This window comes from Ylistrum balloti, unplaced genomic scaffold, assembly GCF_031769215.1.
Source record: "Ylistrum balloti isolate Yb309-2 unplaced genomic scaffold, AGI_CSIRO_Ybal_v1 Utg370450, whole genome shotgun sequence".
Lineage (NCBI taxonomy): Eukaryota > Metazoa > Mollusca > Bivalvia > Pectinida > Pectinidae > Ylistrum > Ylistrum balloti.
The window spans coordinates 679,403-703,105 of NW_026782299.1; the positions used below are offsets into that span (position 1 = coordinate 679,403).

A 23,703-nucleotide genomic window follows, 5' to 3' on the forward strand; every position below is an offset into this window, starting at 1 on the left:
CCATTTTGCCTGCTTTGGCTATACAAGACAATCCATATCTCACACATAGGTGTGGTGACTTATGTGACATATGTAATACAATGTATTGTTATCAATGAATCAAAGTAATTTAAGGACTTTGTGTTGACCCCTGGTGAAAGTTTCATAGTGATAGGAAAAATCATGGCTATAAAGGCAGACATGTTGAATTTCACCAAATAGATTCTGTAATCCTACTAGATGGTACTTTCCATTCCCTGGTGTTGGAAATTTCAATTTTAATGTGACCAGAATCACAAGATAGATAAATAGCCATAATGATGGTTCAAAGTTTACCTGCAGGTTGAGGACAGTATTAACTTTGCCATCTTTGTCCTGCTTCCACACAATTGATATGTTAACATGTATATTATCTATCTAGCATTAAGCCTATGTTCAATAATAAACCCATCCGTAATTATTGTTCTGATGAAGAACTGACAATGAATAACATCCCATTGTCTGATAATAAGCCCACCCCTATTTATTGCTGTCATAAAGAACAGACAAAAATAGCAATCCATTAATCAATAAGAAGCCCACTCCTGACATCAAGTCCTATTGGGTTTGATCATACCTCTGGCCTACTAATGACCCTTAGCACTACAAATTCTATTTCTAACGAATGAGGTAAAACATAAAATGAAAATCAGGTCAAAAGTAATGAAAGTTTATTTTTTCACATTATTACATACGTAGTATGTAAAGTGTATCCAAAAGTCAAATACACATTATATAACTGGGCCCAGTTAGCCCAAAGCAGAACTAGTCTTTCTGTACTGGTGATGCAGAACTAGTCTTTCTGTACTGGTGATGCTGAACTAGTCTTTCTGTACTGGTGATTCTATCAATTATAATCTGATGTAAAAGATGTTAACATCTCTTCAACTTATTACATCACCCTGGCTCACTGGGCACTGGCCACTAAAGAGAAAACATAGCCTGTGCTAACAACAATGAAAAACTTGCTAAGCAAAAAAAGTCTGTAAAACATTGAGAACATTTTGTCACATCCACAGACAAAGGTAAAAGGGGAGGCAATTAGGTTGTGACATCAGTAAAAATACAAAAACATAGATCCTTGCTCTTGTGGGTTCATACTATCATGGACTTGTATTATAAACCAAATCTTTGTCACTCTTCCATCCCTATTTCTGGAGCTCCACATTGGTCGAGAAATCTGTGAATATTCACACGCGACCAACATTTCATATTAAGGAGAGAATATTGTAAAAAGTTATAGTTTTGAATGATTTTGAATCACTATTGACCAATGACATGCTAGATGATAGAGGTGGTCACAAATTTCTCTAGGAAGTACAACAGACATAGCGATTCTTCTGGGTTATAAAATTGTCAGAGATCTGATACCTAAGTACAAGTTTGAAGAGTAAGATAATAACATTTAAAATTGATCATTCTGAATCTGTAAATAAACATGAAACATATCAATCAACATGTCATAACTGTAAACATGAGGACAATGGACTTCAAACAAAACATCAATAATTACAAATGGAATGCAACAAACACAAAAAAAGCCTTTAACTCCAGTACATGTGTATAAACAAAATAGTGGATAGAAAACCTGTTATCTGGAAGCTTACGGATTGAATTTACACCAAAAACCATACAACAAAGTCCTACAGAAGCATATAAAGTCCATGTACAGTGATCAGAATCCAGGACAACACACAGATAACACAATGACTTATCTGTATTATTCTTTATATAATGACAACCGAAAATTACAATGATACTTGGCTGAGAAATTTTCAAAATGGGTATGACTTAGAGAATGAGTTGGATTGAAGAAAGTATAAGTAGCATCTTTACTTTATTGTTTCAATTGCTTCCGTCAAATCTGGAGGAGAGGTTTTCTGGACATGATTCTGTTTACTCACTGTTCCAGTATATACCCTTCTAATATTTCTTAGGTGTGTGTATTGAGTGGGATTGCATAATTCATATTACTCTCTCTGTACAACATATACAAAAAAAAACAAAAAAAAATGAAAAAAGTATATTTAATATATTTCTGTACTTCAACGTAGATTATATCCTTGGCTGAAATCTAGTCACGCTAAAATGCCTCTGAGACCATTGCTAGATAACAAGTTCCTAATCCCACAACCAATTGTACCTACACAAGTTAATCAAAAAATACAAAAGAATCTATGTATATTGAGCAAAGTAAATTACATAAAGCACTTTCAAACATCTCAAAAAAATGTAAACAATAAAAGTAGATTGATGTAAAAACAGGACTTCATTAAAGCACTAGGATTTCTTCTCCTATTCAGAACAATTTGTTCTGTCTGTTAAATCTCCAGTGATGTTAAGTGACAAAAGAAGCATGATCTTTCTATTCCTGGGAACAGAAAACTGCACAAATTATAGGTAACATCATACTACCAACATATCAATGTTAACGAATTATTCACTTAAAATATCTGGGTATTTCTTGTGTTCAGTAATATATTATACCAACACGACAATGTGAAGGACTCATTCACATAAATATCTGAAGTAATTCTTGTGTACAGTAATATATTATAAAAACACAACAATATGAAGGAATTATTCACATAAAACATCTGAGTAAGTCTTGAGTTCAGTAATTAAGTAATCAACACTACGACAGAAACACTTTTGGTTTATGTTATTCTCTAGTGGTGTTTTAAGCTTGTGCAAGTGAAAATTAGCACCATTACAGTATAAGTTAACTAAGTTATAAGTTCCTATAATGTACACACATGTAGTTCAGTAAGACTTTATCTAACAATCCACTTCTGGGAAGGGAGATACAATGTCCCTCTAAGTTTACACTATGGATAACTATCACAAGGAAAGCATCAAATAAAGTCCAGGACTGTAAACCAGATACTGACAAATCTTTATCCCTTAATGATGCTCAACTCATGTGTGCTGTCCACATGCCCCAGTTTTATATATATAGTAAATGCTGATTTGAATTTCCTTATTATTAATGGTTTTAATCCCACAGACATATACAATCCCATCGTCTACTAATTATGTATATCAATTAAAGTCATTCAGTGTGTGTCTTACAATGCTTTCAGTTATCTTTTCCTTGTTCTTATTTCACATTTGTTGCGTTCTAATGCATTCCTGTATTTTGTTCACATAAATGAATAAAGATAAATACCTCTGTGAAAACACTCGTCTGTATATGAAGTTTTGACACTAGTGTATCAGTTAAAACTCATTACATCTCAGTATTTATCACAATCTCAAAATAAAACACATTTACATGAACAAACTAAATCTAAAAAAAAGATTTAACAAACAGACAAAAGAAAATGAAGGGTTACAAAAATAAACAAGAGGCCCCTTGGGCCTGCAACGCTCACCTGGTATATATATACCAGCCAAATATCATAACCTCTAGACCTTTTAGTTTGTGACAAGAAGTCATTTAAACCTTTTAACAAATCTGACCCCTGTGACCTTGAATATTAGTCAAGGACATTTCTTTTCACAAACTTTGTTAGGCTTTCTACTAGGAACATACCAGCCAAATATCAAAACATTTGCTCTATTGGTTATTGAGAAGAAGTTGTTTAAATAAAAACGCTGCACCACAGCATAAGCTCACTTGGCCCTTCAACCCAGGTGAGCTAATAAATCCAGTACTTGACATTAAAAGCAAAGATCAACAGAGTTTCATAGATGAGATTCTATTCTATATGTAGAAAACAATGTTATTTAAGAACGAGAAGATAAAAATCTTGTATTAAATCTTAGAATTTAATTTTTTTTTTTTTTTTTATTTTTTAATGTCAAAAGCAAAACAAAACGTTCAACTCCTTAATATTCAAAACTAATGCATTTTTTAAAACTATAGTCATATTTGCTTCCATTCAAATACAGATCCTATTTGTTAACCAAGAAGTTGGAGCAGGACAACTTTGTAACTAATCTGGAGCTTCATTACAACTGATGATAAACACCAACACCAGATATTGCAGTTCTCTACACATTTTGACAATTCTATGGTAGTTATCTACCAAGGGTTTGGCAGCACAGTGTGACAGACATCTACAAAGCCTGATACAGGTCACTGTTGGTGGCAGTGTACCAACACCGATTATTTTCCACGCGCCGTATAAAATAGTATGTAAGCAAAAATCCAATCACCTGAAATACACAAAGAAAATTGACAACCTGAAATGTTTGTTAATAACGAGACCTAACAATCCAATTATCCTTTATAACTTAATCTTTAGTTACCTTATGAGAGAAATTTTTATTTTATAATTCCATGAGCTGACATCATGATTATCTTGTATGATTGTAGGAGTAAGCTACCTCAGATATCTGATGTAGTTTTATAAAGTTTATAGCAGACAAGTGGGTATCCACCCACTCCTGAATGAAGTAAAATGATGCTTCCTTTCGATATACCTTGTAGGGTATAACTACATTTGAAAAGATTTTTTCCCTATTCTTGTTGAAGTATAATTACCTGCGGAATTGCACACCCTAGAGCAAAGGCTCCGACAAGGTCAAGCCTGCTGCTGAGGAGAAAGGTGAAGGAGTTGACGCAGCCATCAACGTAAACCCGGCCAGTCGGTGACTGTGAACACAACACAGAGTCAATAGTGGGCAACACACAGCCAGTAGGGGGCATAACTCAAGAGACTATCACAACAGTAGAGATGTTGACTTGAAATATTGTTCAGGAAAGCACAATTTTATATCATATTGATAAAGATTAAAAAAAAACAGCAGGAACAGATCTTCAAACCAATCCAAGTTTACTATTGCAGTCAGATGGATGTAAAGTCAAACTTTGATGTTTCAACGTTCAAGGGACGACCAGAAAAACTACGATACATCGAGACTTTGAATCATGTGTGGTGGGCTATATTGATGTTTTCATGTTCTTGGCTATATATAGTTGATGACACGATATTTCTTCCTGAACAAATACCAAAACATGCAAAAGATGCATTTTTTTCTTTAAACAAAACACTTTTTCATTCATGAAAAAAAACATAACTTTAAAAAGAAATCAACAGGAATTTGACCCTTCATGTCACACTGTATATGTATTATACAGGTTGTTTTATAATGAAACAACGTGCAGCATTAAAATGGTCTTCACATGTTAAAGTAATTATTGTAAGACTGTTACATAAACATTATAGGCACTAATGAATTTAAAAGAAAGCAAATTAATATCATAATGTATTCTGTCCAGAAACGACAGCACTAACAAGACACATCTTTGCCAATCTTCTGACGACAGCTGGCCTGAATCTATCAGAGAACGCATCATTGACAGATAAATCACTGTGTTTCTCTTGCTCTTATACTTAAAACTGAAAAGTGACGCTTTGTGAATGAGTATAATCATAATACAAATGATAGGATTTTCTCTGATTTTTTTTCAAAATAACATTAATGAGACCAAACTAAATGCCACCACCACAATGGCAGCGGTGAACATCACACGACGTCCCATTCTCTTTGATTAAATACCATGGCTTGTAAGTAAGCAATTAAATTTTAATGTGTCCAGTCATTAATTAACCTCGTAACACAGAGCTAATGATAGCAGGCTATCATAATCCCATTGTCAGGTGGCACTCTTCATTTTATCACGAGGCGAATATACCTGTACAGTACAGGTAAATATTGTGCTCAAATCATGAGGTATCAATGACTATGTTATCATATACGGTTCGTGAAAAATTTTGATACATCGAAAAGTTTGATTTATAAAACTTTGATTCATAATGGTTAAGTTAGTAGTTATATAAAGGAATAAACTTTGAGACCAGACAAAAACTTTGATACATCGAGGAATTCGAATAATCAAATTTTGATTCATAGAAGTTTGACTGTATATACAGTGGAAGGACAATGCCATACCGCCATATGTCCGAATGAAAAGTTTTAGCACGTGTAATGGCTGGACATAAAGAATACAAAGAGATCAGATTACTAAAGAGCATGTGTAGTGTATCTCTATGTCGGACGCAAATGATTGCCTTTCAGGAATTAACATACTATGAGTGACATTTCAGATTCAAAATATCTCTTCCGATTTTAACTCCATCAAGATTTAAAGGTCAAAAGGATGATAAGTTAGATACTTACAGTTGTGTTCAGGCGAACACCGTGGCCACACATAGCCTCTCCAAAATCACTAACCTACATCAAAAACAATTATAGATGTGATTAAAAAAGATGCTGATTAAAGAAATTGACTTCAATAATGATGAAACTATGAGAACTGCTTATTTCCATACCGCCATCTTAATATCCTATTTCTTAAAGATCACTACATATAAATACTGCCTACTCAAAATCATGATTGTTTTCATCCCAGAAAAAGTCACCTAAATTACTGCACAAACAATTCTTGTAAAGAATATAATACTGACCCCTTGAGGCGTACAGCAGGAGGAGGGCACGCCACATGCTTCTGGGAGCGGACTTCCTGAGGTACACGCAAAATGAGGGTTGGTCTCGTAATCTTGAAACGATGTGATACCACAACATCCAAACTGGTAAATGAATTATCATTCAGTGTGTTAAAATATGTCACCCATATCACTGGCAAACAGAAATTAAATACATGCTTTGTATTCTTAATATTTGAACTTAATCATCAATTTAGTACATAACACTTTTATCTTGCTCTCACAATTATCTCATTTATAACTACTGTATGCAGCAATTCCAGATTTCAATACTGTAAAGATTTTTTTTTTATAAAACCACTTTTCTGTAAAACTAAAAGTTTCTATCAGACATCTTTGCTCACATTACAATGCAACAAAGCAAACCAGGATCTTACCAGGTGTTTCATACTAATGGGTAAATATGAACCAAATCTAGCTAGAGGTTCCCAAAATATGTCAAAAATCTTTGAATTAGACTCAATTTGGCTCGACACAAACTGACAAAATCTGACAGATAAATGTAACACTGTATGCACCTCCTACCTCTATGACAGGGCATGAAGAATAGTTAAACATAATGGATCAATGCTTCTAAACCATCTTGTTTATCATTGGTCTCATTTTCTCACAATGAAATTTTTTTTAAAAGACAAGAAGTATATACTGTCTCTATAATTTCTTGTCTATGTTTGAAATTACACTTACAGTTGATTGCAAAGTGTCCATGGCCAGAGTGATCTCTGTACTGTCTGAGTATGCCTCAACTCCGAACATCAGGTCAGGTCCTACCATACCCGGCACCTATACATGGACACATAAAACATTGATACATATAGGTAACATAAAGTTCTACCATAGCCAGCACCTATACATGGACACATAAAACATTGATACATATAGGTGGACACATAAAACATTGATACATGTAGTAACATCAAGTCTGTCCATACCCAGCACCTATACATGGACACATAAAACATTGATACATGTAGTAACATCAAGTCTGTCCATACCCAGCACCTATACATGGACACATAAAACACAGATACATGTAGTAACATCAAGTCTGTCCATACCCAGCACCTATACATGGACACATAAAACATTGATACATGTAGTAACATCAAGTCTGTCCATACCCAGCACCTATACATGGACACATAAAACATTGATACATATAGGTAACATAAAGTTCTACCATACCCAGCACCTATACATGGACACATAAAACATTGATACATGTAGTAACATCAAGTCTGGACACATAAAACCATACCCAGCACCTATACATGGACACATAAAACATTGATACATGTCTGTCCATACCCACATACATGGACACATAAAACATTGATACATGTGTAACATCAAGTCTGTCCATACCCAGCACCTATACATGGACACATAAAACACAGATACATGTAGTAACATCAAGTCTGTCCATACCCAGCACCTATACATGGACACATAAAACATTGATACATGTAGTAACATCAAGTCTGTCCATACCCAGCACCTATACATGGACACATAAAACATTGATACATATAGGTAACATCAAGTTGTCCATACCCAGCACCTATACATGGACACATAAAACATTGATACATGTAGTAACATGGACACAAGTCTGTCCATACCCAGCACCTATACATGGACACATAAAACATTGATACATGTAGTAACATCAAGTCTGTCCATACCCAGCACCTATACATGGACACATAAAACATTGATACATACCCAGCACCTATACATGGACACATAAAACATTGATACATGTAGTAACATCAAGTACCCAGCACCATATGGACACATAAAACCAGCACCAGCACCTATACATGGACACATAAAACATTGATACATGTAGTAACATCAAGTCTGTCCATACCCAGCACCTATACATGGACACATAAAACACATGTAGTAACATACATACCCAGCACCTATACATGGACACATAAAACACAGATACATGTAGTCTGTCCATACCCAGCACCTATACATGGACACATAAAACATTGATACATGTAGTAACATCAAGTCTGTCCATATCCAGCACCTATACATGGACACATAAACCACAGATACATGTAGTAACATCAAGTCTGTCCATACCCAGAACCTATACATGGACACATAAAACATTGATACATGTAGTAACATCAAGTCTGTCCATACCCAGCACCTATACATGGACACATAAAACAGAGATACATGTAGTAACATCAAGTCTGTCCATACCCAGCACCTATACATGGACACATAAAACATTGATACATGTAGTAACATCAAGTCTGTCCATACCCAGCACCTATACATGGACACATAAAACACAGACACATGTAGTAACATCAAGTCTGTCCATACCCAGCACCTATACATGGACACATAAAACATTGATACATGTAGTAACATCAAGTCTGTCCATACCCAGCACCTATACATGGACACATAAAACATTGATACATGTAGTAACATCAAGTCTGTCCATACCCAGCACCTATACATGGACACATAAAACATTGATACATATAGGTAACATAAAGTTCTACCATACCCAGCACCTATACATGGACACATAAAACATTGATACATGTAGTAACATCAAGTCTGTCCATACCCAGCACCTATACATGGACACATAAAACATTGATACATGTACCCAGTATACATGGACACATCAAGTCTGTCCATACCCAGCACCTATACATGGACACATAAAACATTGATACATGTAGAAACAACAAGTCTGTCCATATCCAGCACCTATACATGGACACATAAAACATTGATACATGTAGTAACATCAAGTCTGTCCATAGCACCTATACATGGACACATAAAACATACAAGTATGGACTGTCCATACCCAGCACCTATACATGGACACATACAAACATTGATACATACCCAGCACCTATACATGGACACATAAAACATTGATACATGTAGTAACATCAAGTCTGTCCATACCCAGCACCTATACATGGACACATAAAACACAGATACATGTAGTAACATCAAGTCTGTCCATACCCAGCACCTATACATGGACACATAAAACATTGATACATGTAGTAACATCAAGTCTGTCCATATCCAGCACCTATACATGGACACATAAACCACAGACACAAGTAGTAACATCAAGTCTGTCCATACCCAGCACCTATACATGGACACATAAAACATTGATACATGTAGGTAACATCAAGTCTGTCCATATCCAGCACCTATACATGGACACATAAACCACAGACACAAGTAGTAACATCAAGTCTGTCCATACCCAGCACCTATACATGGACACATAAAACATTGATACATGTAGTAACATCAAGTCTGTCCATACCCAGCACCTATACATGGACACATAAAACATTGATACATGTAGGTAACATAAAGTTCTACCATAGCCAGCACCTATACATGGACACATAAAACATTGATACATGTAGTAACATCAAGTCTGTCCATACCCAGCACCTATACATGGACACATAAAACATTGATACATGTAGTAACATCAAGTCTGTCCATACCCAGCACCTATACATGGACACATAAAACATTGATACATGTAGTAACATCAAGTCTGTCCATACCCAGCACCTATACATGGACACATAAAACATTGATACATGTAGGTAACATCAAGTCTGTCCATACCCAGCACCTATACATGGACACATAAAACACAGATACATGTAGTAACATCAAGTCTGTCCATACCCAGCACCTATACATAGCCACATCAAGTCTGTCCATATCCAGCACCTATACATGGACACATAAAACACAGACACATGTAGTAACATATACATGAACATATTATAAATATATTCAGGAAAAGTACCTGTATATATATGTACATCTGGCAAAGCCTCATCTTACCTATGTTATTGATGTTCTACACTGTTGGCAAAAGTGAACTGAATTCAATGTTAAGTCAGTAGTTTTTTACCTTAAATTCAACATTATCGATTCTAATACAGTAAGTCAGATCCTGATAAGCTTAGAACATGTAGTGTTTTATAATCCCTTGAATCCATCCACATATTATCTAATGTGCCAAATTCAGTAGTATATTCTAAAAGTTTTGGAAATTTGACCACTTTTGGTTGCATCCTCACAACCATAAATGACAGAACCATTCCATGTTGGTTGCTTTTGATGATGGAATCTTTTGGGGAAATTTTCATCAAAATTTTCATAAAAAATTCCCTGGATACTTTTCTAAAAAGTTGAAAACGCAAATACATATATAGTTTATAGTAATTAACGAGATTGACAGATGAATGATGATAAAAGTAAGTCACCTCAAAGTGTCTGGTATACTATGATGTCTGAAATGTAACTGTGTAAAGTTTGAGTGGTACATAGGAGTAATGAGTTGAGGCAGCTCTACACAAATCAATGACGTTATTACATTAACTTCTCAGAGTAACACATCAGTCTGTACAAAGTCAATTACAGGCTCCGTAAGGATTATACACCCAAAGTAGCTTAACTAGGAGAAATGACACAGCTGGCTAGTACAGTGTATATAACAGTACAGTATATATAACAAAGCCACAGGTAAACAGTACAGTATATATAACCCTGTCACAGGTAAACAGTACAGTATATATAACCCTGTCACAGGTAAACAGTACAGTATATATAACCCTGTCACAGGTAAACAGTACAGTTTATATAACCCTGTCCGGGTAAACAGTACAGTATATATAACAAAGTCATAGGTAAACAGTACAGTATATATAACAAAGTCACAGGTAAACAGTACAGTATATATAACCCTGTCGCAGGTAAACAGTACAGTATATATAACCCTGTCGCAGGTAAACAGTACAGTATATATAACCCTGTCGCAGGTAAACAGTACAGTATATATAACCCTGTCGCAGGTAAACAGTACAGTATATATAACCCTGTCACAGGTAAACAGTACAGTTTATATAACCCTGACGCAGGTAAACAGTACAGTATATATAACCCTGTCACAGGTAAACAGTACAGTATATATAACCCTGTCGCAGGTAAACAGTACCGTATATATAACCCTGTCACAGGTAAACAGTACAGTATATATAACCCTGTCACAGGTAAACAGTACAGTATATATAACAAAGTCACAGGTAAACAGTACAGTATATATAACCCTGTCACAGGTAAACAGTACAGTATATATAACAAAGTCACAGGTAAACAGTACAGTATATATAACAAAGTCACAGGTAAACAGTACAGTATATATAACCCTGTCACAGGTAAACAGTACAGTATATAACCCTGTCACAGGTAAACAGTACAGTATATATAACGCTGTCACAGGTAAACAGTACAGTATATATAACCCTGTCACAGGTAAACAGTACAGTATATATAACCCTGTCACAGGTAAACAGTACAGTTTATATAACCCTGACGCAGGTAAACAGTACAGTATATATAACCCTGTCGCAGGTAAACAGTACAGTATATATAACCCTGTCACAGGTAAACAGTACCGTATATATAACCCTGTCACAGGTAAACAGTACAGTATATATAACCCTGTCACAGGTAAACAGTACAGTATATATAACCCTGTCACAGGTAAACAGTACAGTATATATAACCCTGTCACAGGTAAACAGTACAGTATATATAACCCTGTCACAGGTAAACAGTACAGTATATATAACGCTGTCACAGGTAAACAGTACAGTATATATAACCCTGTCACAGGTAAACAGTACAGTATATATAACCCTGTCACAGGTAAACAGTACAGTATATATGACCCTGTCACAGGTAAATAAGGAAAGTCATCACACATCAGGATATTACAGTATATAAATGTTGAAGTATATAGCACAGGTCACCTTCTAACCTCAACTGGTTGAAATTTCTCTTTAGTCAAGTGGCACCATGTATGAGGCAAGAAGCTGCAGTATGGCTAATTCCAACCCAAGTGTTGATTCAGTATCCCTTCCTTTTACATATTAGGTAACCTTTCCTTACTCCTTCTACATTACCTAGTGACAAGTGTAAATATTTCATCTTTAATGAGACAAAATACAGGGGCTAAATATGCCTGTATCTCTCAGATGCTGCTAACCTTTGTGAACTGAAGGGCGGGTATGTATAATTTATTATTATAAAATCTCTTTTCAGATCTTATTGTTAAACAGCTAATGAAATGAAGAGCATGTTAAAAATTCTTTTTATAAAACTTTCAAAAGCCAATTGTGAGGATCGCAAACAATGTATTTTCAGCCCAGCAATTGTATTATATTGTCATCAGGGTCTTCCAAGGACCTTTCCAGGAGGTCCAAGGTCATTTATTCGAAATCAAAACTTTCTGGCAATATCACAATTCTTGGCTTCTGGTTTTAAGAAATCTCTTTATTACTAAGTTTTAACTTATTTGACGTTGAAGAAGGTTCAAAATCATTCACTTATCGACTTATCAACATGTGAACATGTGCCAGCATGTTACAGGTATTTTAAAATTTAGAAATGTTTTAATGTTTAGCCCCCATGACCTCAAAAATGAAAAATGAATTTCATTTCAGTAATAATTACCATAACTTTAGTATGCAAATACAGTACCTACACCCATCTTTGTATCCCAACAACAAAAGATTCAAAAGAAAAACAATCCCGCCCTCCCTACGATCCATGAGCCATCACGGCAGGAACGCAGAGTGATCTCCCTTCCTCTTACCTTTATGGCTGCCGACGAGTGCGGAGGTGTCTGAGCTAAGTGCTTTTCTTACTCCTTCTCTTCGTACTGCCATTGTCGTTTGAGTATATTGTTACTCTATTAGTAGTCTATAAACCCATCTCCCAACTTATATTGTGAAATTAAGTATTGTCATTTGTTTATTTTGACCGTATTTCCGGCCGTTTTTTTCCTCCACGTATTCGAGTGCGTGACTACTTGTCTCGTTGCTCGGATTTGCGTGAAGTTGGAATTTGTTTTCTTGCTGCTTTGTCGGCCGTGTTGTACGGCCGTTTTATTTATGCAGTGCAATCTTGCTGCGTACGGTAGGCTTTGTGCTCTCGTTCGTAGTTTTTTGATTGTTCGAGAACTTCGTTTCCGGCCGTGTTTTTACTCCGCGTGTTCGAGTGAGTGACTACTTGTCTCGTCACTCGGATTTTCGTGAAGTTGAAATTGTTTTCTTGCTGCTTTGTCGGCCGTTTTGTACGACCGTTTTCTTTTTTTGCAGTACAATCTTGCTGCGTACGGTAGGTTTTATGATCTCGTTCGTAGTTTTTTGATTGTTAGAAAACTTTTTATCCTTGTTTTCATTGTTACAATTTTTTATTGTTTCGATGCTGGATAAAGGTGCCGGGTTTACGTCGGGGGTCAGCGCATGGATGTTCCTATTTCTATAGATAATGGGAACCCCATGATACCTGTCCCATTTGCCGACATTACAGCCAGACCTCACTATGTGAACTTTGTTTGCACATGGAGTCTGCTGCTTAGGCTCCCATGCCTTTCCAGCTTACTTTCCGCCGGAAGAGGGATTCGTCCTCTTCTTCCGGTAAGGGAAGTAAGCTTTTTAAGACCTCCCTCCTGAAGTTCTGAACCAGAGTGTTCCTGCTGGGGGTGCTCTCGTTCCACCGAGCTCCGCCCTTCAGCAGGGGGTGGCTCCCCCTGTCCAGGTGCGTCCTGGAGTAGGGGGGGGGCAGCCCGACCCTGACTCGGCGCAGTCAAGGGTCGAATTGGCCGGTAGCTCTCGATAGGCGGCGGTGTTACCGTCGGAAAGGGACTTCCGGTCGAGGTCTCTGATTCCTTCAGGGACCTCGGCACGCCAGGTGGCGTCGTTGGTGGGGGCCGCTTTGACTCCGGAACTGTGCCTTCGGGTATAGGTTCAGGGGCCACAGACTTTTTGTCAGGATTGTCTGTGGCTACGGGGATTAGTGACACTTGAGTTCACTAATCCTGGTGTCAGCGCGGGGTCTGTTTTCCCACCCTCACAGGCTTCTGGCTCTGGGACTTCCGTCCCAATCCAGATTTCCCAGTGCAGGGTTTCCCAGGGGGTTTTCCTCCAAGGGTTTGGGGCTTCAGGCCAGGAGTCCGGTTTCCGGTCTCCCTTTCCCCCGGGCTCAGGGAGTAGGGGTGCCTGCGGGCACTTATTCCTGGGTCGCCCAGGCCAACCTGCGGATGGTTTTGGGTACCAACAGTTACTCAGCAGTTACGGGCTTAGCCTGTACATGTCTGGGTTTCCACCTGGTGGGAGTGGCGGTTCATCCTGGTCCTTTGGACAGGATGTCCAGCCCCAGACTCAGGCAGGCCATCTTGGCCAGTTCTGGGGTCACTCCCGGCCCGCTGGACCGTTCCCATTCCCTCAGGGGTTTGGGTTTTTACCCCATGGGTCTTCACTCGTGGAACCCATAGGGGTTGGTCTCTCCTCTAGGAGATGTTATAGCAGTGCGGAATCCCCCCAATGTTCTGCTACTTCGGGGGCCTTGTTGGCCGGTCCTATAAAGGTTTGCCAGACCTTAAGGACTTCCGCCTCCAGCGCGGACCCGTCGGTCTCCTGTTCCCAGGGGTCGGCTTCGGGTCTCCGACCCAAGCCTACAGCTACAGCTGTTGGTCGCGCTGCGTCCAAATGCCATAAAGAGGAGTTCCCCTCTGCGGAGATGGCTCCTCTGGCGGCCCCTGTTCCTCCCAAGGGGACTTCGGTCTCTATTGAGGAGGAGATGGACATCGAGGGTGCGGGCTCGGCAGAGGAAGACGATGTCATTCATCTTTCTCCTGGGCCAAGAGGGTTCACAAGGGGAAGATGGCCCTGAGACTGCTGAAGCTGAGGCTCAGCATGTGCTTTCTGGGATGCGGGTCCTCCGGGCCAACATCTCCCGGATTCTCAGGGCGGAGGTTTGCCCACCGCCTCAGCATCGTCGGCGCCTGAATCCACCATCCTTCTGGGTTCCCTGGTGGCTCCTCGGGCTTCCGTTCGCTCAGATCGGTCTCTGCCAGAAGGCAATATCATGTCTTCGGTTCTGGCCACGGCCCGGGCTCCGGTTTTAGAGAAGGACTCCTTCTCTACCCGTGCTCTCGGGTTTGTCGGTCTGCAGCTCGGTGTTGGTGAATTGTCGGAGGCTTCAGCTTCCGACTATGCCACACATGATGGGCAGCTGGCCTCTCAACCAGCACAGCTGGAGTTGAGACAGCTGGCTGCCTGGCCCGGCAAATCAGTGGACCAGGTGGTGCTCGATCCCAAAGAGCACCACAGGATGGAGAGAATGTTGCACCTCTCCATCCAAGTTCTGTCATACATAGACTTCCTGACAGTTTGTCTATACAGGGTATCCGATTTGCCTGAGTGTCGGTTATCCGAGACAGAACGGCCGACATACAGGACACGGCAGCCTTGCAGGTTCTCTGCTCGTCAATGCCGTGTTGGCTAGGCAGTTTTCAGTTCTGAAATTCCGCCCAGTCCAGTAACCCTACCGTTTCCGCTTGTTGAATGCCCCCTTCTAGGGCTCTACCCTGTTCAGGGGAGCTCTTCCTTGGGTTCAGAAGGATATGAAGGAGGACTCGGTCGCCTCAGCACTTCTGGTGAAGAGGTTTCAGGCTGAGAAGGCCAGTGCCTCGCAGGGGTCAGTGCCTCCTAAGAAGAAGGCGAAGTCTTCGGCTGCTCAGTTTTCTGCACAGCCCAAGTCCCAACCTCACTTCAACGGCAACAAGGGGAAGGGTAGGAAGGGTAAGAAACCTCCTGGGGGCAAGAAGAAGGGTTCCTGACTATTTCTGCTTCTTGGCCGCTAAAGGCGAAGGGTATGGCCGGGTGGACGGTGGTTCTCCTTTCCCGGGCTCATGTCCTTCTCCTGCAGGCTCAGGCTCCGGGTGGGCAGACGATTCTCTGGTCTGGCAGGGGCTCGATCTGCCCCATCCGGAACTCCCTGTGGGCGGACGTCTCTCTGCTTTCCTTTCCTAGTGGCAGGATATTACAGAGGACGCTTGGGCTTTTGTCGGTGGTCAGGGAGGGTCTAGGTATTCCCCTTCTTCAGGATTCGTCCCTCGCCTCCTGGCCGTTTTTGTTTCTTTCCTCCTCCCGGGGATTCAGAAAGGGCACGGGTGCTCCAGGAGGAAGTAGGGACCATGCTGCCAAGGCAGAGATGCCCTTGGGGCTCACGACAGCTCCTTTGGTGTTCACCAAGTTGCTGCTGGTGTTTCCTTCACTCCTGCAGAATAGACGTCCACATCTATTTCGACGACTCCCTCATGCCTCTTTTGGTGTGGGAATCGTTAGTGAAGGACACTCGTCTGGTCCTGAAACTCTTGCTCAGAGTCGGCTTCATTCCTTCCAGAGAGAAGTCAGAGGTTCCTTCATATTAGGACTTCTTCTTCCTGGGGAACCATTTTGACATGGTTCGGGGCTTAGCCCTTCCACCTCTGGAGAAGTTTGAGAAGGTCAGGGCTCTGGCTCTGACTTTCATCACTTGGTCGCTTGTCCAGGTACATTGGTTCCTCAGTTTTCTGGGGTATCTCAACTCCTTGGCATATGTGGTCCCCCTAGGGAGGATTCACATCGGACCTCTCCAGATGTTCCTCCTGTCTGACTGGGTTCCGTCATCCAGGAGGCCTGGATCCCGCTTACCCAGTCGGTCAGGGAGTTCTCTTGCTGGTGGACCATTCAGGAGAACGTTTTCCATGGGGTACCTCTGACCAAGCCTATCCCCTCTATGATCCTGTTCATGGACGCGTTCATGACAGGAATGTGAGCTTACCTCGATGGGGGAGTGGTCTGGCGAATAACTCTCAGAGCACATCAGTGTACTCGAGATGAGACTGTTCATTTGGCTCTGCAGTCCTTTAGGGGTATCCTGCAGTCCAAAGTGTGGCTACCGACAACAGTTGTCGCGTATCTGGAGAGACAGGGGCCACCAGGTCTCATGTCCTGTGTGCCCTTTCCATCCACATCCATCTTCTCTGCCAGGACATGCAGTTGACCATAGCGGTCAAGCATCTTTCTGGCAGGCTGAGTGTGTTGGTGGCCACTCTCCAGGCGCCACCAGCCGGTGTTGACGGAATGGCAGCTGTGTCCCTTGATTTTCAAGGGGAATTGTCAGGTGTGGGACAGACCTATTATAGACCTGTTTGCCACTTCCCTGAACAACCAGCTGCTAACCTTCGTCTCCCCGGTCCCAGACCGTAAGGCGTGGGCTGTGGACGCCCTTTCTCTGGAATAGGAAGGGACGTATGCATATGCATTCCCTCCCTTCAACCTGGTGGGCAGGGTTCTACAGAAGTTCTGGGAGCATCACTGCTCCTTACTTCTGAGAGCCCCTCTGTGGCCGAGGCAAGCTTGGTTTCAGGAGCTCTTGTCGTTTCTGGTGGAGGAGCCCTTGGCTCTCCCCACCAGACCGAATCTCCTTCGCCAGCCTTGGCCCAGAACGACACACTCTTGACCAGAGATCCTCCACCTTCACGCGCTGAGGCTATCTCTGGAAGCCACGCCAAGGCAGGCTTTTCTCAAGAGGTGTCAGATTGCATTGAGCAATCAATCAGGGCTTCCTCTTCTGCCGTCTACCAGTCACGTTGGATGATCTTCTGTGATTGGTGTGTCGGCAAGGAAGCTTATTCATTCGAAGCCTCTGCATTTGATTGCGGAATTCCTAATCTCTCTGTTTAGGTACCGCTATCTGCCACCTGGCACTATTGCTGGCTATCGTACAGCTATTGCCAGAGTTCTTGCTTGTTATGGCAGGAAGGAGATCGGTTAGTCCTCCTCTCTTTCTGCCCTAATCAGAGGCTTTGCTATGAATAGAGTTGTTTTTAGCGAAGAATCAGGTTCCGGGGTTCTCGCACGATCCCATCAGGATCCTGGCTGTGACTAGCTCGGAGGAGCGAGATAGGTTGCTTTGTCCTTGTCGGGCTCTTAGGTTTTATCTTGATAAAACCAGGGGGGGGCGGGGCTCTCGATCCCGTCTGTTTTGCCCATTAAACAGGGGCAACGAGATATCTCCTCCCAGTCGGTTTCCAGGTGGGTTTGCCAGGTGATTTAGTATGCTTACGAGCATTTTGATGATCTGGCTCGGGCGAGAGTGAAAGCGCGGTCTCACGAGGTCAGGGCCCTTGCTTCATCGTGGGCCCTTCTCTCAATGAGTCCTCCTTTCAGGAGGTCATGTCTGCAGTATTCTGGCAGGGCAGGGATACCTTAACAGATTTTTATCTGTGATCCCTAGCTTCCCACTCAGAAGGCCTGTATTCATTGGGACCTTTGGTGGTGGCATAGTCAGTGGCTGGGCCTCCTCGTTAGCCCCGGGCCATGTCTTTCCGTACGGCGGCATGTGGGTACACCTGCTCTTTCACAGAGAGGTCCCTTCCTTCACTTTAGCACTCTGTTCTCCCTCCCTACTACTTTGGTTGTGCTGAAGGGGCTGCCTGGCTTCTAGTCACCACTACGGTAAGACGAATTCGCATACTAAAGTTATGGTAATTATTACTGAAATGAAATTGAGGTTTTTTTAATGTAAAACCAATTTTCATGATGTAATACTTACCATAACTTTATGGAGTCCCACCCTATCCTCCCCTCTTCCTTATCTGCCTGGCTGCCCCTCTGTGGGGTTTACGCCATAAAGGTTATTAGAGGAAGGGAGATCACTCTGCGTTCCTGCCGTGATGGCTCATGGATCGTAGGGAGGGCGGGATTGTTTTTCTTTTGAATCTTTTGTTGTTGGGATACAAAGATGGGTGTAGGTACTGTATTTGCATACTAAAGTTATGGTAAGTATTACATCATGAAAATTGGTTTTACATTAAAAAAACCTCAAATCAGTACATCTGTTTGGCTTAATCAAGTGTGACCATACCTGTATTGATGTATTACCTATATATAGCTATCAGCTGTGTGCATTATTTCTGCAATGGTATATACACAATGTTTGTGTCTGAGTATCGCATGACCATTAAGACTGTTGCTAGTAGATAGGTATACATGTATGTATATGTTAGGTGTTTGGCACCGTAATGTTTGGAATGAGATTGATCAGTTGGGGATAGATATATATTTAAAAAGATGTTTATTTTTAGTACAGCTAGTAATTGATTTCTTCTAATCAATATTTTTTTGCTGTTTATGCTAAAAATAAACATCTTTTTAAATATATATGTATTTAATAGTTGTGTGGTTTGTAATGGCATTGCTACATTTGTATTTGTATCACCAACAGTGTGTAAGCTGGATATGATATTACTGTTAAAAAAGGATTCACCACGTCATGTTTATACCATTATAAAAACAGTATACATCAACTTCTTATTGCTCTCAGGTATTTGGAAAGTTATATCTATGGTATAAAGTTATATCTATAGGTACATATTGGAGAAACTACGAGTGCAATTACCGGCAATACATGATTTGAATTTTTAAAGATATTATGGTCACAATTTATGGATAAAGTTGTATCTATGGTATAAAGTTATATCTATGGTATAAAGTTATATCTATGGTATAAAGTTATATCTATGGTATAAAGTTGTATCTATGGTATAAAGTTGTATCTGTGGTATAAAGTTGTATCTATGGTATAAAGTTATATCTATGGTATAAAGTTGTATCTGTGGTATAAAGTTGTATCTATGGTATAAAGTTGTATCTGTGGTATAAAGTTATATCTATGGTATAAAGTTGTATCTATGGTATAATGTTATATCTATGGTATAAAGTTGTATCTATGGTATAAAGTTGTATCTATGGTATAAAGTTATATCTATGGTATAAAGTTGTATCTGTGGTATAAAGTTGTATCTGTGGTATAAAGTTGTATCTGTGGTATAAAGTTATATCTATGGTATAAAGTTATATCTGTGGTATAAAGTTATATCTATGGTATAAAGTTGTAGATGTCAGAGTAGTAGGTCTTAAAAAGCAAACAACTTTGGAGCACAAGCATTTAACAACTATTAGCTGTACAAAAGTGTGGATGATATATTGGTATATGTACATAGATGGCTATCATAAAGCAGTATAAATGTGTAGCTATAATATATACTGCTAAATATGTAGCTATTGTTTAGTTACTGAAGGTGTAGCTATTGTTTAGCTACTGAAGATATAGCTATTGTTTAACTACTGAAGGTGTAGCTATTGTTTAGCTACTAAAGGAAGGTGTAGCTATTGTTTAGCTACTGAAGATATAGCTATTGTTTAGCTACTGAAGGTGTAGCTATTGTTTAGCTACTAAAGGAAGGTGTAGCTATTGTTTAGCTACTGAAGATATAGCTATTGTTTAGCTACTGAAGGTGTAGCTATTGTTTAGCTACTAAAGGAAGGTGTAGCTATTGTTTAGCTACTGAAGATATAGCTATTGTTTAGCTACTGAAGGTGTAGCCATTGTTTAGCTACTGAAGGTGTAGCTATGTTTAGCTACTGAAGCTACTAAAGATGTAACTATTTTGCAGCTACTTAAGGTATACCTACAAACTTGTTGGATGAATTTACAACAACATTGCTGTTGAAGCTGCATCCAAGTTTGCATCATTTTTGCTTCAGCTGTACAAAGATATAGCTTAACAAATGTAAAGCTACTACCTAGCTGTATAAAAATGTAGCTGCATCTTAGCTGTAAGGTATAATGATACATTATAATGCAAGTATCAACCACAACAAGCTCAGGATAAGTTGGTGGTAGGTTAGTAACAGTTGATACCTTCGTTGTTAGTCCCTAATCCTCAATCCCCCTTGCATACCTGGTGGTATCCAAGCAAGGGATATCAGGAACACCCTTATCTACACCCAGCAACACGATGTTGGCTCTAATCATTGTGTTTACTTCTATGATACATTATAGATTCAGTGTGATGTGTATCCATCATAATTAACAGATATAGTAAAATATCTCTTGATATGAAACAAGATAAAGAACAATCTACATTCTATTGTCTAATCTGATAGATATCTGGACTTTTATGGACAGGTGTGCATTAATGATACATTAATTTTGATTTAATAGACATATTGATATAACGGACATCATGTTTTTTTGTTTTTAATTTACTGAAAATACCATTAAATAGACATACTGTAATATACACTATGACCTGACCATCATATTTTGATATTCAGACTCTATTTATTGTGCTTTTAAATTTCTCTATTTTGTCACCACTATTGGTGGTGAAAAGGTTGTTGGATAGAGTTATAAAAATGCTCTGTAGTCATTTGGAACAGTTGTTATTTATAAACAAAATCCTTTTTGCAAGGACAAATATGTAAAACCCATTGCAGATTTCTTGATGCTGAAATACCATGTTCCCCCACTCACTATGGCTGGATAGCATCTACCATGCTTTCATTCATTTTAAAACAAACTACCATCTTATATCATGAGTTATCTCCCCTCACTTAACAATGATGCATGTTTTAGCAGCATCACATCACTGTGTGGGTCCCTGCTGCACTCTATACTAATAATAACAAAACCAAACTCCTCAAGATGTTGTTTTCTCACTTTCAGTTCACATCCTAAACTTTGTACTGATATGTAACATGTCATATGTTTGCAATAAATTAGAAACACTTTACTATATTGTAAATATATTCTCAAAACTAACTGACAGCACAGTGCGGTAAAATATGTGTTATATGATATATCTAGTAATTATGTAAAAATCCTCATTTTAATAATTAATATCGTATTCTGTAAGTCAAGTAGCCAGTATAGGTTGGAACTATCAGGAACACACTACTAGTATATTAAAATCAAGAAAAGAAATGAAAATGTAGTGAATAAGGTTGGCATGGTCCTAAAGGAAAAAACCCATTTGTGAAGAACAAGACAGGGATAAAACATTAAGTAAAATGTGATAATGAATATTACTATGTAATTTTTTGAGAAGGAATCTTTGATATTCAAGGGCAAGATAATATGTGTTTGTAGCCTTAAAGGTGCTGAACTACAAAAATATCTTAAAGAGTAAATTACTGTAGGTAACATTACATAAATAAGGAAATTAATGTCCATCAATCAAATAATTCACAGACGATCATTAGCTGTAACTTACCTTAACCTGTACAGGTAACCGCTCGGCTAGAATCCCCGGATTCATGATTACGTGTTGGGATTCCATTTTAATCCCATTTGGTTTGGTAACAATATTGAAACTTAATGATATAGTATTGTGGAAAGCTGATCATATTATTAGCAGCACGCCATTCAGGGGCAGTAACTCAACTCAGCAACGAATTGTAAGTATGTAATATGTAATGATCATCTTACTTAGTTCTTGTCGAGCTTCAACAGATCATTAGCATTTTGAAAAATTTCTTTTGTGTTTGAGTTTTTTTTTCAGGTGAATGTCTTTAATTTTTTGTCTGTGTTTATAAATTGGCGATATATTGCAAGATTGCCTTCCGATGCTGAAGTAGGATCAATAAGTGTGTTCTCGCAAGAATGTGAAGTGAATGCCCTAAAGCTAGTTATAATGGATTTATTCAGCTGGCCCGTAGTAGATCTGGAAGGATTGAATCATTAGATGTAATTCACTCAACTTATATTTTTATATTTGATTTAATTAGATTAGACAATGATATGAATAAAAAATTTGAAGCCACAAATCTGAATCAGTCTGTGGAAATATTTTGAAGTTGTTGCCATGTAAATGAAAATTTTAGGATTTTGTTTTGACATGGTTTCGCTTCATTGATTTGATACAATGTTAATTACCTTTTATCATGAATGTGGTAATGAATTGATTACTTTACAATCACAGGTATGTGGAATTTGAGTTTAATTAAATTATTGATCAATTCTGTTAATTGGAAACTTTATTCTTCAGAATAAAAATAAATTTTCATTCAAGTGGTATTTCATGGTCGTACAAGTTACATCCGAAAAGGACAACATGATACTTTAAAATGGGATAAACCTACAACCTGTTATCATGGCATGGCTGTTGCTTCTATATTTAAACATTGGTGTGATTTATTGGTAAATTTGTACAGTCATTGCTTGTGGAAACATTGATTAACTCCCCTTTGTGTCAAACTATCTGAGATATCACAGATATTGTCTCCTGTTAATGTACTGTTATATATATATATATTATCTATGATATTGATTGTCTCCCCTTTTTATAAATCTGTACTTGAATGACATTGATAGTAATTGTCCGTCCCTTGTGAAACGGTAATTTTGATTGCTTCTGTTTTGTAGAAAACTCTACTAGTAATGATGGTCTTCCTTACTGTAAAAATCTCAATACCTGTATTGTTGACATTGATTGTCTCCCTTTTGTGTA

General features: G+C 39.1%; 1 protein-coding gene across 1 annotated transcript; it reads right to left on the minus strand.

The window, feature by feature from the left end:
• Window positions 1-672: 672 nt before the first annotated feature.
• On the minus strand, window positions 673-22,512 carry LOC132554931 (tetraspanin-33-like). Its single transcript, XM_060219261.1, has 6 exons — window positions 22,468-22,512; window positions 7,161-7,256; window positions 6,435-6,557; window positions 6,148-6,201; window positions 4,508-4,618; window positions 673-4,179 (listed from the first exon to the last, which is right to left on the minus strand). Exons 1-6 carry the CDS (start codon window positions 22,510-22,512, stop codon window positions 4,081-4,083), a joined length of 528 nt encoding a protein of 175 aa, XP_060075244.1. The 3' UTR covers window positions 673-4,080.
• Between the last annotated feature and the right edge of the window lie 1,191 nt (window positions 22,513-23,703).

Excerpts from the sequence above, each read along its gene's own strand:
- LOC132554931 (XM_060219261.1), bottom strand. The coding sequence starts at position 22,512 with ATGAATCCGGGGATTCTAGCCGAGCGGTTACCTGTACAGGTTAAG. Across the intron at positions 6,558-7,160 it reads TGGACACTTTGCAATCAACT|TTTGGATGTTGTGGTATCAC; the intron begins GTAAGTGTAATT and ends TTCATTTACCAG. Across the intron at positions 6,202-6,434 it reads CCTGCTGTACGCCTCAAGGG|GTTAGTGATTTTGGAGAGGC; the intron begins GTCAGTATTATA and ends TTTTTGATGTAG.